The 17,715-nt window shown below is 40.8% G+C and overlaps 2 protein-coding genes across 2 annotated transcripts in view; one reads left to right on the top strand and one right to left on the bottom strand.

The window, feature by feature from the left end:
* LOC137622771 (uncharacterized) overlaps positions 1 to 10,466 on the bottom strand; it is a 56,716-nt gene extending 46,250 nt beyond the window's left edge. Inside the window, exon 1 of the mRNA XM_068353358.1 lies at positions 10,345 to 10,466. The gene's annotated coding sequence lies outside the window, so the exon portion shown is untranslated. The remainder of the gene's footprint in view (positions 1 to 10,344) is intronic.
* A 6,941-nt stretch (positions 10,467 to 17,407) lies between these two features.
* LOC137622180 (N-acetylgalactosamine-6-sulfatase-like) overlaps positions 17,408 to 17,715 on the top strand; it is a 43,060-nt gene continuing 42,752 nt past the window's right edge. Inside the window, exon 1 of the mRNA XM_068352618.1 lies at positions 17,408 to 17,622. Within this exon, the coding sequence (XP_068208719.1) occupies positions 17,524 to 17,622 (99 nt within the window). The 5' untranslated portion in view covers positions 17,408 to 17,523. The remainder of the gene's footprint in view (positions 17,623 to 17,715) is intronic.

Genomic DNA, 17,715 nt, shown 5'->3' with positions numbered 1-17,715 from the left:
GGAATCGTTCTACAAAGCTGAAAAATCAACAAATACAATTAGATTCATAAACTAATTGAGACAAAACGTACGGCGTAGCAACCCCCCCACACGGGAAGGAAGCTACAAAGGCGTAGTAAAAGTAACGTAGTAAAAGGGTGAACGACCTCAAGAGAGAGAGAGAGAAAGACCGAAGTCAAACTCGATCGTGACCCATGAAATTACACCATGGTGGCCTAACTGCCGAGGGCTCCACGGAGATATCGTACACTACACACACAAGCACAAACTCTGAAAAGGAAACTTACTGATTCCTATACTCAAATATATACATAAACATGACAAAATGTTTACATATATATTGAGTAAAAGAAAAGTAAGTGATTAAGTAAAGACAAAACAAACAATGGCTGCCAAGCGAGGACAAAGACAGAGACATCTGTCCATCTCCAAGACAAAAGTGAAAGTGAAGCAGTTCACTGGTGTGTGAGGGGGGGAGGGGTAGCTAGCTACCACTCCCCTACCCCCCTGCTAACTAGCGCAGGGGTAATACTGTACACCCTTGTTAAATTCTAATGGCTCGCCATTTCAGCTACGCTAAAAGGTAAACCCAATGTAAATAGCGTGGTTTGTATTTCGGTTACGGAACAAAAGTCTTTTGGACAGTTACAATTTTTGCTGAAATAATCTCCACTGAAAGAGCGAAAGGGGTTGTATATAGTGCCGCAGCAAACCAAGATTACTGTGAAAATAATATACAGTATATCCAAGGCTGTGGTAGACTTTAAAAATCTGCCTATAGTATCACCTAATTGTTTTAAAAATGGTAGAAGGTCCATCCACTCCCTAAGTAGGGGGACATCTACCTGTGGGGAAGTTGATGCACCCTACAACCAAGTCGTTGCACCCCAAGTCTCATGCAAATACTATATAAGCCTACTTTGGATCAATAACTGAATGAAAATAACTTCAAACATTTCAAACCCGCTAAATGAGATTAGTTTCAAGTACAAATATTGCTAATAGAAACACTTAAATCATGCCAACTGCCCTACCAACATACCCATGCAGTCTATTTTTGCGAAGTAAGGCCAAGGCAGCAAGCACTCCAGTGTGAAATGACAAATTCGTAGGTAATTTGTATTTTTCCTAACTATACAAACCTTAGCTATTCAATATGGGTAATTACTTTCGACGTAGCTGAAATGACGAGCCATTAGAATTTTAACGAGGGTTTACTACCCCACCGCTAGTTAGCGGGGGGGGGGGGGGGGGAGTAGCTTGCTACACCTCCCCCTCGCACACGCCTGTGCTGAGCTCACTTTGCTTAGAGGAAGGACTTCACGGGGAATAGGGCTGGCGGCCAAGTTTGATTAAATAGCTAAGGTTTGTATAGTTAGGAAAAATACAAATTATCTACGAATTTGTCATTTGATCCGTAACTGGAATACAAACCACGCTATTTAACAGGGGTGACTCACCCATTAGGAAGGGTGGACGTCCCAGCCAATCTGGCTTTTGGCTTTTACCCGGGGGCTCCTTATCCGAGTGTATCAGCACTCAAAAAATAAGGAGTCCCTGCGCCTCGCTAAAACCTTGCTACGCAATGTTCGCACCTACGCAAGCTGTGTGTGAAGGTTTGAAGAGTACTGTAACTCGTCCTAGGAAGTTGACCTGAAGTCCTTTAGATGGAAACTTAGGCTAGCACTCTCCCAATACCACCTCGTCAGGGTATGGGGACGTGACAGTATTAGCTTGATACTAGGAACACAAGGAAACATGGTTTACCTGCAGCGGTTTGAGGTCAGCTGTGCAGAGTACCCAGGATGCTGCTTTCCCCAAGAGAGGGGAGGATGAAGAAAAGAATAAGGGCCAGACATACCTTTTCATTCATGCAGACTAAGACCGGGTAACAATGCCCTCAACCTTCTGCTACTTGTCCATTAAGGAGCCTGAGGTTTAAACCAGCTGTTGTGCAGCCACCACAGGGCCGATAGAGAACGTATCGAGCCTCCTGTGGGTCACGTCTTACAGGTAGTGGGCTGTGAAGGTCGTCTGACGCTTCCACACCCCTGCTTGTAGAACCTACGTCATTGAGAAGTTCTTTTTGAAGGCCAGGGACATAGCTACGCCCCTGACATCATGTGCTCTAGGGCGACGTGACGGAGGAGGGTCAGGATTCAGGGATAGATTGATTACCTACCGAATCCATGCCGAGATGGTATTCTTGGTAACCCTGCTCTTTGTCCTCCCAGTGCTCACAAACAATGCCTGCAATTGGGGATGAACTGCAGCCGTTCTTTTAAGATATAGCCTCAGACTCTTTACTGGGCACAGTAGGAGATGGTCTGGGTCATCTGTTACAGAACAAAGACTCGAAACCTGGAAGAGTCAAACCGTGGGTCCGGCACTCCCGGATTCTGAGTCTTAGCAACAAACTCAGGGACGAATCTGAACGTTACCTCCCCCCCACCCCCTTGAATGGGCGATGTCATACGAGAGACCATGAAGTTCACTGACTTGTTTGGCCGAGGCCAAAGCTAGTAGGAACACCGTCTTCCAAGTCAGGTGGCGATCTGAAGCCTGGCGCAATGGTTCGTAGGTAGGTCTCTTAAGAGACCTGAGAACTCGAACCACGTTCCATGGAGGAGGTCTCACTTCTGACTGAGGGCAGGTAAGTTCATAACTTCGTATGAGTAGGGAAAGTTCCAGCGAAGAAGAAATGTCCACTCCTTTGAGCCTGAAGGCTAGACTTAAGGCTGAGCGATAGCCTTTCACTGCCGAGACTGAAAGGCGCATTTCTTCTCGCAAATACACGAAGAACTCAGTTATTGCTGGAATAGTGGCATCGAGTGGAGAGATACCCCTTCCACGACACCAACCACAGAAAACTCTGCACTTTGCCTGGTAGACCCCTGCGGATGACCTTCACAGGTGTCCAGACATCCTGTTCGCAACTTGTTGCGAAAATCCTCTCTCTGTGAGGAGATGCTGGATAGTCTCCAGGCGTGAAGTTGAAGCGAAGCTACGGCTTTGTGAAAGATGTTGGCGTGTGGTTGTTTGAGTAGCTTGTGTCGTGGAGGGAGTTCTCTCGGAAGTTCCATTAGGAGTTACAGAAGGTCCGGAAACCATTCCGCGTGATGCCATAGCGGAGCTATCAGGGTCATCGAGAGATTGACTGATATTCCGGTCTTGTTGAGTACCCTCTTTATCAGACAGAACGGGGGAAAGGCGTATACGTCGATGTTGTCCCACCGTTGTTGGAAGGCATCTTGCCGAGTGCCTTGGGATCCAGGACTGGGGAGCAGTACAGCGGGAGCTTGAAGTTCAGCGCTGTAGCGATCAGATCCACAGTCGGGGAACCCCACAAAGTCAGGACTTTGTTGGCTACTAGATGATCCAAAGACCACTCGGTACTCACAATCTGAGACGCTCTGCTCAGATTGTCGGCGAGCACATTCCTCTTGCCTCGAATGAAGCGAGCCGATAGTGGAATCGAGTGGACTTCGGTCCATCTCAGTATCTCTACAGCGAGATGGGATAGCTGCTCTGAAAAGGTACCTCCCTGCTTGTTGATGTAAGCCACTACTGTGTTGTTGTCGCTCATCACCACCACAGAGTGACCCGTCAGGTATTGTTGGAACTGTTGAAGGGCCAAGATACGGCCTTCATTTCTAGCAGATTTATATGGAGGCACTTTTCTGATTCTGACCACAGGCCTGAGGTCCTGTGGTGCAGAACGTGGGCCCCACACCCTTTCTTTGAGGCATCCGCAAACAGCATCAAATCCAGGGGGAGGACGAGAAGATCCACTCCCCTTCGTAGGTTCTCGTCTGTCATCCACCACTGAAGATCCGTCCGTTCCGTAGGACCCATAGGGATCATGACATCCGGGGAATCGTGTCCTCGATTCCACCGGGACTTGAGTCGCCATTGCAGAGATCTCATTCTGAGGCGACCGTTGGGAACTAGACGAGCCAGGGATGAGAGGTGACCGAGGAGACGTAACCACGATTGGGCTGGGAGTTCTTCTCGTCTCAGGAAAGGACTCGCGACCCTCCTCAGCCTTGCTATCCTATCGTCTGATGGGAAGGCTTTGTGGAGATTGGTGTCTATTATCATGCCTAGATATACCAGTCTTTGAGTAGAAAACAGAGAAGACTTCTCGAGATTTACCATGATCTCCAGATCTTGGCAAAGACTCAGAAATTTGTCTCGGTGTCGAAGAATGGCTGACTCCGAGTCTGCTAGGATCAGCCAGTCGTCCAGATAACAAAGGAGACGGATGCCGATCCTGTGTGCCCACGACGATATCAGGGTGAACACTCTCGTGAAAACCTGAGGTGCTGTGGAGAGACCGAAACACAGCCCCTTGAACTGGCAGATCTTGTTGTCTAGGCTGAATCTTAAGTACTTCCTTGAAGACAGATGGACTGGGATCTGGAAGTACGCGTCCTTCAGATCCAGTGTACGCATGAAGTCTTGCGGTCTCACTGCAAGTCTGACCGTGTCTGCCGTCTCCATGCTGAACGGGATCTGCTTGACAAACCTGTTCAGAGCTGAGAGGTCGAAGACTGGTCTCCAGCCTCCAGACGCCTTCTTTACAAGAAAGAGTCGACTGAAGAAGCCTGGGGACCCGTCGACGACCTCTTGGAGAGCGCCCTTCTTCAACATGGTCTCGACTTCTGCCCGAAGGGCTTGCCCCCTTGCCGATCCCATAGCAAGGGAGCTCAACGACACTGGATTCGCTGTCAGGGGAGGTAGAGATGTTATGAACGGGATGCGATATACTTGACTGATTACGGAAATCGTCCAGGAATCAGCCCCAAGTTGCTGCCACCTGCTTGCGCAACTTTGTAGGCATCCCCCTACAGGTGGAAATGCAGGGGGACTGCCAATCCTAGCGTTTGCGGCCTCAGCCTCTCCCTCTAGGATTTTTCCCTCCCCTGGAGGACTTTTTGCCTTTCTTGTCCTTGGCAGGAAAGGGCTTTGACACTGTTGTTTTCGCTGCCGTTGCCGGTTTCGTGGTCTTGGTAGGGCGTGGTTGCTGGAGGTTTATAGGGCTATAATGTTAAAGCCCTATGTAGGAGAGAGAGTCCTGGTTGAACTTCCACCACCTCTCAGCTGCCTGCTCCACGTCCTGAGGCTCAAACAGATTCCTCCCCAAGATGGAAGAATGTCTGAGCCTGCTGATCTCGGTGCTGGGGACTTTCTGGTGGAATCTCTCAGACACCGCATCTAGACACTTCAAGATGGTATTAGCCCACTAGTTTGAGACTTGATGGGCTAGAAACTCGATGGTACGAGTGCCTGAAAGTAAAAAGGTCTCCATGGCCCTCCTGGTACTCTCCTTGGACAAGTCCTCAGATCGTAACAGGATGCCGAAAGACCCTACCCAGATGTCCAGCCACGAAGTTGCCTGCATGGCACACTTCGCCACCTTCTCCTGGCCGAGGATCTCCGTAGCCGAGAAAGACACTTGCCGGGTGGAGAGTCTCTCTAGAGAGACTTCCCTGGTAACCTCTTCCAAAGAGTGGTGTAAAGGAAGAGCTAAACAAGTCTCCTCCATGATGTCGAAGTACTGTACCTCCTCTGATGGACACGAGGAGGCGGGAGGAGTTTGTTACCGGCGCTGGACCGGCTGGAGGAGGCAAGCTCGGAGAGCTGGCCCTCGACCTTATCCCTGGCACTCTTAACCCCTTGGGACCAAAGCAAAGCCGCACTGGCCCTAGAAGGTTTTTGAGTACCAAAGTACCAAAGACTTGGTCCAAGACCGTGTCCTTGCCCTCACGAGGAGGAATCTCTGGGTCCGCGAACCCATTGAGATTCCTCATAAGAGTCAGAACCTGCCAGAGCGCATGCTCTGACTCCTGAAGCTCTCCTCCTGAAGGGCTGGCAGCAAAGTCTCCTGTCCCCAAAGGTTCTTCTTGAGGCGACTCGTGGACGTTCTCCGAGGGCTTGGCTGGCTCTGGTCTAATCCTTGAGGATGACTTCGGAATCGTCTTGGAGTCCTTCGACTCCCTCCTGGGAAGGATACAGGACTCCAGCAGTGATGGTGGGAGGCTCTTCTCCACCCCTACCCGAGAAGACTTCTCTGCGGGAGGTGGGATTTCCCTCATTGGTGCGATGGGGGAACACCTAACCTCACGTGACTCCCCTGAGGACAGGAAATCTTCGTCCGAAGGGGAGGGAGAGAAAGTCTGGGGGGGGGGGGGGCTTCCTCAAAGACTTCCGAGAAGTCACCACGTCAGCTACTCCTCTCTTCCTCTTCAGGGGAGACGAAATTGCCACTGATTTGTGTCCCAGCTCAGAGAGAACAGGCTTAAAAGCCTGTACGACCACTCTGATAAGGGGCCCGAACCAGGGCTGCTGACTGACAGCTGCGCTGTCAAATACTCCCTCTGGAGGGAAGGGGATCGTTCGATCCTTAGGAGGAGTTACCAAAGCAGGGTCGGCCTGAAAAGAAGAAGGCAAGTTCCTGGACCTATCCGGAGTTCTCCCTACCTCCCTCCGCGATAACCTGGCCACGTGTCGTCCTGCAGCCTCGCGCGTGGGATCGTGCTGGCGCTCACATAATGAAATTTTGCCTGAATCGCGCGCGGGCGATCAATGGCGCACAGGGACGCGTTCTGGTGACAGCAGAGGGCGCGCAGCAAGCTGAATAAGCGCTCGCATGCACGAAGGCGATTGTTCGCAGAATCACAATGAGCCCGTGAGGGCAATAACGATGGGCGCGCGTGCGCAGGGGATATATCCCTTGCGCGCGGGCGTGCACATCAAGAACAGCAACAGGAGGGCGCGCTGGCGAGCAGGGGAAGAGATTACCTTCCATTTGCGCCCAGATCCGAAGATCGTTGGCGCGCAGACGAGTGCTGGCGCGCATGGCACACATCAGGATGAGGGCGCGCAGTGGCACGCTGGCAAGCAGGAGAGCGCTGGCGCGCAGGAGAGCACTGGCACGATATCACAAGATCAGCTGGAGAGCGCTTGCGCGCAATTGAACGATGGCGCGCAGGGGATACCTGGTGCGTAAGGGACTTAGTCACATTGTGAGAAAGCCCCTTGTGCCCCGAAGGGACCGATGCCCGTTTAAAAACATGGTTCGTAGGTGCCCACAGCGCATCAGCGGCCAGGAACGGCGACGGCAGGTCAGCATGTCTGGCGGGTGGAAGGTCGGCATGTCCTTTGTAAGGACGATCTTCCACCGAAGGAGATCGCGAACGATCTGCGGAGAGGTCCAGGGATGTAGCTGGCAGGGTCGATAACCGACGGCGAGGTTCCTCTGCGGCGGACTGCGGGGACGACGAGCCGAAGAGGCGCCTCCTAACATCCTTGTGAGGTGAAGGAAGCCCAAAGCTGCAACATATCATGATTAGTTACATTGACATTAGACATTAAATCCTCCCCCGGGGGAGGAGGGGGAGGCAACTCCCTCTCCCAAACCCCGAGATCGGTCAACAGAACTGCGGCCTACGCTACCACTCGACAGTCTCTCAGAAGAAACCGATCGAGTGGGAGCTTCGGAGGAGGTTTGGGGCACGGAAGAAGAGCCCTTGGGATCTTTTCCTTTCAAAGAAATCTTCAAAGGAGAAATATCCCGCCTGGACTTCTTCTTCCGGCGCCGGGAAAACCCCTCCCTCTCGGAGGTAGACCACTCCCTACACTCACCACATACGTTACTCTTAACACACCGTTGGCCCCTACAGTAAGGACACAAGGTGTGTGGGTCCGTTTCGACCGCCGACATGCAAGTTCCACAAGGGCGGTCAGGTAAACCGAGACACTTACGCATTGCAGAGGCCAACTTCACAAACACTGTCAAAGAAAAAGCAAACAAATGATTAGTAATGGCTGTCAGAGAAGGCGAGGGTGACAGCGGACACGTCCGTCTAGCACCCGAGCCGAGAGCAAAGTGAGCTCAGCACAGGTGTGTGTGAGGGGGGGGGTGTAGCAAACTACCCTCCCTAGCCCCCCGCTAACCAGCGGTGGGGTAGTAAACCCTTGTTAAATTTCTAATGGCTCATCATTTCAGCTACGCCGAAAGTAATTACCCATATTAAATAGCGTGGTTTGTATTTCAGTTACGGAACAAATCCTTTTCAAATGTCAACACTGGTTTATAGATTCAATATTCAAAGTGGTGAGAAAGCCGTTTTCCATACTTTTTTCTAATCACAGGTTTGTAATATCTGAAGACTGTTAAACAGGTCTTTCTCTTATTCTGTCTTAAGTCTTCCCGTAAGAAAAGAGACTATAAGCATGTGCTGCAAAGTAAAGTCGATTTAGAATATACCAGTACTATAGCTGTGGAGAATGTCACTGTCGTTTATGAGCATGCGATATGGCGAGCCATACCAAAGGTGTTTCCCACAGTGACTATTCACGGCTGCATATTTCACTGAGACCGGGCAGTGTGGCAACAAGTGCAGGCCCATGACTTGCAAATTACTTATCGCCAAGATTGTGGTACACATAGGTTCACCAGGAAGTTGCTTGCTCTTCCCTACCTGCCATGTGAGGATATCACTGCATCATTTGACAAGCTAATTTTAAGCACAGCCATTACCCCTTACTTAATTACTCTTGTTGCATACATTCGTACCCAGTGGATCACATCCACTATATTTCCCTTGGCTAGCTGGAGTATTTACAAGTGAAATGTAAGGACCATCAATGAAGTGGAAGGGTGGCTCAACAGCCTCAAAAGTTATGCGGAAATGAGCCAAAATCCATTCTGTGACCTAACCACGCTTCTAAAAGAAGAAGCAGAAGATATTGATAGAGCACTTAAGTTAGTGTCTGACAGGAAAATCTAGCGCATTCGGAAAAAATCAAATATAACACTCCAGGCTCATTTGTATAATTGCTGGAATAGGTACACTAATGGAGATCTGTTGCCAATGCAACTAATTGGCGAATGTTTCAATTTTGTACCGTTTAATCTTTTCACCCTGTTTTGTCTCCTTTTATCTAGAGGTTAGTTTTACAATATATTATATAGTATCCTATATTTTGTATTTGTATATTAAATCTAATTTCTTAAGGAATGGAGGCTCTGTACAGCACCACTATTTGCAATAAAGGATATAAAAATATTATCACTACATCTTATGTGTCTCATAATTATATCTTGCAAATTGAGTTCCTTTACAAAAAGATTTGGGCCGTAAGAACTTAATTTGCTAAATATGAAAAAAAGTTTTCATGACAAGTATGAATAAAGAATATTCTATACATAAAAACCATTCTTATTGTATCCAATGAGTAATATCCTCTTTTAACTGCAAGTTCTCTCATCATGCTGCTAAAAGTTTTCAAACTTTGAAAAAAGCAGTTGGGGCATAACAACTCAATACTGAGAAGGCCTAGTTGGCGCACATCAACTACCGACACAGTAAATTTCCCTCAACTTCGGGGTGAATGGACTCTTGGGCACATCATCCCGCGGGCAGATTTCTACCTATTGGCACATTTGTTAAACATGGCTCACTAACTTCAAAGACAAGGCTATTTCCTTGGAAACATATAGGAAATAGAAAAATAATAAAACTTGAATTCTCTCCTATAACATAAGCCTGTCTGTACTTTCTGTACTAAAATTTCCCAAAAACTAAAAAACTATAGTAACCCTGGAAGTAAAACTTGATATTAAACTTGCAAATTAGGATGACAACAACAATACAAACAAGTAAATGCTCATGCTTCAACATAAGTTAGGTTAGGTCTAGGTTAGACTATCTTGGTCTAGGGTAAATTATGTTACTTGTCGTATCTATAAGTGTAGTTAGTCAAGAATTCCAACATTCATGGTATTACTTTGACTTCTAAAGTAATAATAACAATTAAAATTAATCTATTTACCAGATAGATTGTTCATTACAATATTCAATAACCTAAGTTACCAATGTGAAGCCTAACCTAGTGTTGGTATAATCTTGTGTTACACTGAGTTTATTGTGTAATGTTCGGTAAATAATTGGGTTAATGGTTGTAAGTAACTAATATATTATCTATAGTTCAATTATAAAAACAAACCAAACCTAAAGTAGGCATAGGCCTATGGGGCCGAATATCAAAATGTAAAGGTGGTAAAATTTTAGCAAATGAATTTCCAAAAGCCTGGGAAATATACCATGACTTAATTTGGGGGTATTACATCAAACAAATGGAGGTTCCTGGAACAAATTTAAATCTACAATTACATTTATCATAACCGTCACTACACGGTCACTTGTGATGAGAACGAATCTTCTTTAGGTTTCCCCAAAGTTAACTTTCTACAACTTATCTTTTCAGTTAAAAATAAATATAATACACACGTAAAACCACGTAAATAAAACACAAATTAGTCGACAAATCAATCACCTTAACAATTAAAATTGGAAGAAATTTCTGTCACCGAAAAATCAGGCAAATATTAGGGAAATTTCACCACGATTTCAAACACATTGTCACTCACAACCAAAACAAACACCGGTGTGTCGTCAGCTCGATCAGCTGTTGGAACGGGGTGTACACTTACTACGTAAACAAAGCTACATTTTATAGTAAAATCGTTAAATATTAAGTAATTTATTCAAATTTCTATATTATTATTATTATCCTTTATATAATTATAATTATAAATAAAAATATGATATAGATAATTGGAATTATTGCCTTAATAAAAATTGAAAGATGATACTTTTACCCGCGGTATTCGAAATAAAGATAACTTTACAGTAAAATCATTAAATATTAAGTAATATATTTAAATTTCTATATTATTATTATTATCGTTTATATAATTATGATTATAAATATGAATGTGATATAGATAATGGGAATTATCGTCTTATCAAAAATTAAAAGATGATATTTCTACCCGCGGTATTTGAAATAAAGGTTACCAGAGGAGCCGTTGCAAAAGATACCTCTGGCCAGAACCTGAAACTGCAACAATATTATCCTACAAAAACTACTAAATCGAAGTTCAATTGGGTAAAATTTTTAAATGATTTCCGTTAAGGATATTTACGTGTACATTTTGGCTTAATAAACAATTATATTAGTTTAAACACTCTCAAGAGAATTATGTGATTAACATATAGCCTCCTTTGAGTGAAAAAAGCCATTATATGTATATATTATCAAATATGTAATCTCTGAATATCAAGTCATCACTAGGTAATATCTTGCATTAGAAACGAGGTGAAGATAGCAAATATAATTCCCTGCTATTTACATAACAGACTTTATATATATATATATATATATATATATATATATATATATATATATATATATATATATATATATATATATATATATATATATATATATATACATATATATATATATATATATATATATATATATATATATATATATATATATATATATATATATATATATATTACTTTCGAAGATAAAACCCTAATTGGAAAAGCAGGATGCTATAAGCTCTGGGCTCCAACAGTGGAGAACAATGGTTTGATTTTAAAGTGTCCTTCTCCTAAAAGAGCTGCTTACCATAGCTAAAGAGTCTCTTCTACCCTTACCAAGAGGAAAGTGGCCACTGAACAATTACACTAGTTAACCCCTTGAAAGAAGAGGAATTGTTTGGTAATCTCAACGCTGTCATGTGTATGAAGACAGAGGAGAACATGTAAAGAATAGACCAAACTACTCGATGTCTCTGTAGGCAAAGGGAAAATTAACCGTAACGAGAGAGAAGGATCCAATATAGTGCTGGTTGGCCAGTCAAAGAATCCCATAACTATAACTCTTTAGCAGCAGTATGTCAACAGGTGGCTGGTGCCCTGAGCAGCCTGCTACGCATGATATATATATATATATATATATATATATATATATATATATATATATATATATATATATATATATATATATATATATATATATATATATATTTATATATACGAGTGTATATATATATATATATATATATATATATATATATATATATATATATGTGTGTGTGTGTGTGTGTATACAGTATATATATTTATATATATACGAGTATATATATATATATATATATATATATATATATATATATATATATATATATATATATATATATACGAGTGTATATATATATATATAAATATATATATATATATATATATATATATATATATATATATACACACACACATATATATATATATATATATATATATATATATATATATATATATATATATATATATATATATATATATATACATATAATCAAATAAGCCATATATTTTATCTAATACCTTAATGTCTTGATTCTCTCTTATACTTCAGAGTCAAAGACCCAAGGGGTAACCAACTCAAAGGCAATAGCTGTTGGCCGGCAAGGGAATCGAACCCTGGTCCAGAAAGATGGTATGTCAGTGACATAGCATCTCTACATCCTCTACATCTAATTTATTATCTCCTCTAATGAGTCCATTTTCTCATAATTCCTGCATATGGAAATAAGATAGGATAATTCTCTAAGGTGTCAAGGGGATATTATGTAGAACTTGAGAGATAAGATTCAAATCGCACTTAAAACTTTTTGATTAGGATAAGCGAAAGAGGTAATAGGTTGGACAGGGCACAAGCCACCCGTTGAGATACTATCGCGAGTTATTGGGTCCTTTAACTTGCCAGACAGTAGTACATCGGATATCTTCCTCTGATTACGGCTCATTTTTCATTTTCCTACACATACATCGAATACTTTGGCCTATTCTCTCCACTCTCTCTGTCCTCATACACCTAACAACACTGATATACAAAACAATTCTTCGTTCAAAGGGTTAACTACTGCAGGGTAATTGTTCAGTGGCTACTTTCCTCTTGGTAAGGGTAGAAGAGACTCTTTAGCTATGGTAACCAGCTCCTCTAGGAGAAGGACAATCCAAAATCAAACCATTGTTCTCTAGAATCTCTAGTCTTGGGTAGCGCCATAGCTTCTGTAAGATGGTCTTCCACTATCTTGGGGTAGAGTTCTCTTGTTGAGGGTACACTTGGGCTGACTGTTCAATCTTATTTCTCTTCCTCTTCTTTTAAGCTTTCATAGTTTATAGATGAAAGACTTATTTCAATGTTACTACAGTTCTTAAAATATTTTATTTCAACTATTAACTACTTCTCTTGCAGTTTATTTATCTCCTTTCCTCACGTAGCAATTTTTTCCTGTTGGAACCCAGCTAAGGTTGGAGCTTAGCTAATAATAATAATAATAATAATAATAATAATAATAATAATAATAATAATAATAATAATAATAATAATAATAATAATAATAATAACAACTGAATATCTTTTGGCATTTCTTAGAAGTTGTAGATTGAATCATATGTATTTTATCTACAATATTTGAATTGTCATTTTATTTTCTCTGATGATATCGTTCATGAGTTTCCAATGTATAGATAAGATATACAATATAATATTTAAAAACACAAGGAATGGATGTCATTCGCATAGGTTTACATTTTTACACACATTGCCTGGTTTTATATATTATCTTTAAAGAAATGTTGAAGTGAATACATTTGTGATGAATCATCTTCTACCAACAAGTATTTTTTTCATTTTTTTTTCTTTTTTTTTTTTTTTCTGTATGGGGCTAAGGACGATTGCCTTCTTTTTAAAGGACTTTGCTTTGGCTTTGGGGTAGACCAGGACCCATACAGTAACTGCAAGGGGCCTGGGATAGACCGTAGTCCCGATCGGCTGCCCTGTCTGACATAGTAATGAATGTGATCACGAACACACACACACACACACACATACAAACAGAGGGTAAAACATAACATCCTTTCAACTTCGTTGGCGGAGGTAATAATGCATATTCTTCCCTAAACAGACTATAAAATTCTGAATTTTTCATGTTTTCACTAAATCGGTGATATATCATTGAATTATTCATGTTTTCTCCCAAACCGGTAATTGTTGTAAGTTGAATTGTTCATATGCCCCTAATATAACACTGAATGATTCAAAATTTTCCTTAAAGTAGTGATATAACAACATGAATTATTCACATTTTCCTATAAATCAAATATTTAACACCCTAAATTACCCACGTTTTTCCTAAACCAAAGATATAACACCCTGAATTATTTATATTCTTTCCTGAACTAGTTGAATAACGTCATAAATCGTTTAATTTCTTTTTCATAAATCAGTGATATAACACCATGAATTAAATTCCTTTATATTTTTTTCCCTGAACCAATGATATAACAACATAAATTATTCAATTTTTTTTTTTCATCTTGAATTAAATTTATTTATATTTCTTCCCTGAACCAATTATATAACAACATAAATTATTTACATTTTTTCACATTGAATTAAATTCCTTTATATTTTTTCCTGAATCAATTATATAACAAGATAAATTATTCAATTTTTTTCCATAAACCAGTGATATAACACCATAAATAATTTATATTTTTTTCCCTAAACCAATTATATAACAACATAAATTATTCACATTTTTTCCATAAACCAGTGATCTAAAACCACGAATTATTCATATTTTTCTTCCTGATCCAATTATCATCATCATCATCATTTCCTCCTACGCCTATTGACACAAAGGGCCTTGGTTACATTTCGCCTGTTATCTTTATCTCGAGTTTTTAATTCAATACTTCTCCATTCGTCATCTCCTTCGTCACGCTTCATAGTCAATAGCCATGTAGACCTGGAACTTCCAACTCTTCCAGTGCCTAGTGGAGCCCAGTTGAGCGTTTTGTGAACTACTCTCTCTTGGGCAGTGTGAAGAGCATACCCAAACTATCTCCAGCTACCCCTCATCATGATCTCATCCACATATGGCACTCGAGTAATCTCTCTTATAGTTTCAAATTATAAAATAACATAAATTTTTAATTTTTTTCTATAAACCAGTGATACAACACCATGAATTATTTATATTTTTTTTCCTGAACCATTTATAAAACAATATAAAGTATTCAATTTTTTTCCCATTAAACAGTGATATAACTCCATGAATTAATCATATTTATCCTAATCTAGAGATGGAACATCATAAACCAATCAACTCCTTTCCTTAAACCGTGCATAAAAAAAATGAATGGTAACTTAACAATGGGTCAGATTCGGCCACGCCCCCATACTTATACTTAACAATGATATTAAGTTTAATCTCTAGAGAGTTGACGTGTGATTGCTTTGTTTTAATGGGTAGATAAAAATTTTTTTGTTTACTATCCAACTCTTTTTACCTCCGCCAACGAAGTTGAGAGGCGGTTGTTTTCGACCCTGTTTATGTGTTTGTTTGTGCGTGTGTTTACTTGTGAACAACTTCCTAGCCACAATTTTAGTCCCACCGTAATGAAACTTGCTGGGATTAACTGTTATGTAAAAAGCAGGAAATGAGTAAATTTTGGAAGTTCGAAGTCAAACGTCAAGGTCACGGTCAAGCAAAATGTCCAAGTCCCGTAATCAGTCATAAGTTTGGACATCGTTGTCGTAGAGACTTCAAACTTGGTTCATATTTGATTGTATGGAAATCAACCCTAATTAATACACGTTGACGTCAAAAGCTAGGTCGAGTCCAAGGTCAAGGAAAAGGTCAAATTCTGGTCATCAACCATACGACCACAATTTAAATCGTAATGTAATGACACTTGTAGGGATTTTAAACTGTTATGTAATGAGCTGGAAATGATTAACTGAGTCTGGGAAAGGTATGCTGGTTTCGAGAAATAGGCTGCAGTGGCGGAGGTTTTCACTCCCAGGGTGCTTTTCTAGCTCAATATGTTGAATAAATGATTTAACGAAAATATGAACAATTGAGGGAGTTATATTACTGGTTTAAAGAAAAATAGAAATAGTTGACGATACATCATCAATGCTCTCTTCCTTTGATTATGGTTTGTTAATCAGTAATCTTTGTAGCTCTCTTAGATGTCAAATTTAATTGCCTTACCATGTGATTAAGTGTCTTTTAATCTTAAGACATAATCATACAGCGAATGTTTTTATGTTGAACAGACTGCAATAAGTCTCTCTTTATAGTTTATAATGAAAGATCTGTTTTAATGTTGTTACTGTTCTTAAAATATTTTTTTTTCTTAATTGTTCATTCTTCTGTTGTACAGTAGTTATTTGTTTTCTTTCCTCACTGGGCTATTTTTCCCCGTTGGAGCATTAGGGGTTATAGCATCCTGCTTTTCCAATTAGAGTTGCAGCTTAGCTAATAATAATAATAATAATAATAATAATAATAATAATAATAATAATAATAATAACAAAAGCCATAGGGTTATTATTATTATTATTATTATTATTATTATTATTATTATTTGCTAAGCCATAACTAGAGTTGGATACTCTAATATCCCAAAGGCTCCAACAGGGAAAAATAGCCCAGTGAGGAAAGGAAATAATGAAATAAATAAACTAGAAAAGAGGTCGTGAATAATCAAGATAAAACATTTTAAGAACAGTAACATTAAAATAAATGTTTCATATATAAACTATAAAATTTTCAAAACAAACAAGAAGAGAAATAAGATATGATAGTGTGCCCGTGTGTACCTTCAAGCAAAAGAATTCTAACCCAAACAATGGAAGAAGCTATGGCACTATCCATAATTAGAGAACAATGGTCTGATTTGTGCAGCGCCCTTCTCCTAGAAGAGATGCTTACCATAGCTAAAGAGTCTCTTCTACACTTACCAAGAGGAAAGTAGCCACTGAACAATTACAGTGCACTAGTTAACCCCTTGAGTGAAGATGAATTGTTAGGTAATTTCAGTTTTGTCAGGTGTATAAGGATAGAGGAGAATGTGGAAAGAATAGGCCATACTATTCGGTGTATGCGTAGGCAAAGGAAAAATTAGCCGTAACCAGAAAAAGGGCTCCAATGTAGTACTGTCTGGCCAGTCAAAAGATTCACTAACTCTAACGGTAGTATCTCAACAGGCGGCTGGTGCCCTGGCCAAACTACTATTAAATTTTGGCACAATTACCTTTATTTTCATTATCTATTTACTTTATAATCTGTCATTATGACATGAAAGCATTCTAGATATTATCAGGTATTGATTAAGTATTTTTAGTTTTGTTTTGTGTGTCTTTCAAAATAATGTTTTGTCTCCTTTTTTTATGTTGTCATGGGTGAGTGTTCTTTCCTATTGAAACCTTCTTTAAAAGTTCAAACCATTTCGGGTTTAATCCAAAAAAACATTACTCATCATGAATGAAAAATATCGCAGGCCTTTATCATCAAAAATAAAACTATGCATATAAAATAGAGATTAAACGATGGAGCCCTTTTAATATCCTATCTATAATAAAATCTTGATTTTCAGGTAGGAATAATGTAATATCAGCCCTTGTTTGCATTATCATCACGTCTTATCAGAAAGTATTACCATTCCGTCCGCATTTAAAGTCAACGCAGTGAATTTAGTTACATCAACGTACTCGCAGCTCAGTACTCACCCAAGTGGCATCATTACAACAGCTGAGTGAAAAGCTGCCAACAACCGCCAGATAAAAGAACCTACGGCATAGAAGATGAAGTCAACGCTTTGGTGTTTAATTTTGATATTGATATTCATAGGACGGAATGAAGCCAAGCAGCCTCCAAATATCGTCATCATGCTTATGGATGATGTGAGTAATTCGTGGACATCGATGTTTTCTTTTAAAATGCGAGAATTCTACATTAAATTGATAATAACAGTGTAGTACTAAATGAGTATTGGA

This window comes from Palaemon carinicauda, chromosome 29 (genome assembly GCF_036898095.1).
Source record: "Palaemon carinicauda isolate YSFRI2023 chromosome 29, ASM3689809v2, whole genome shotgun sequence".
Taxonomy (NCBI): Eukaryota; Metazoa; Arthropoda; class Malacostraca; order Decapoda; family Palaemonidae; genus Palaemon; species Palaemon carinicauda.
This window is presented reverse-complemented; position numbering and strand designations above follow the sequence as displayed.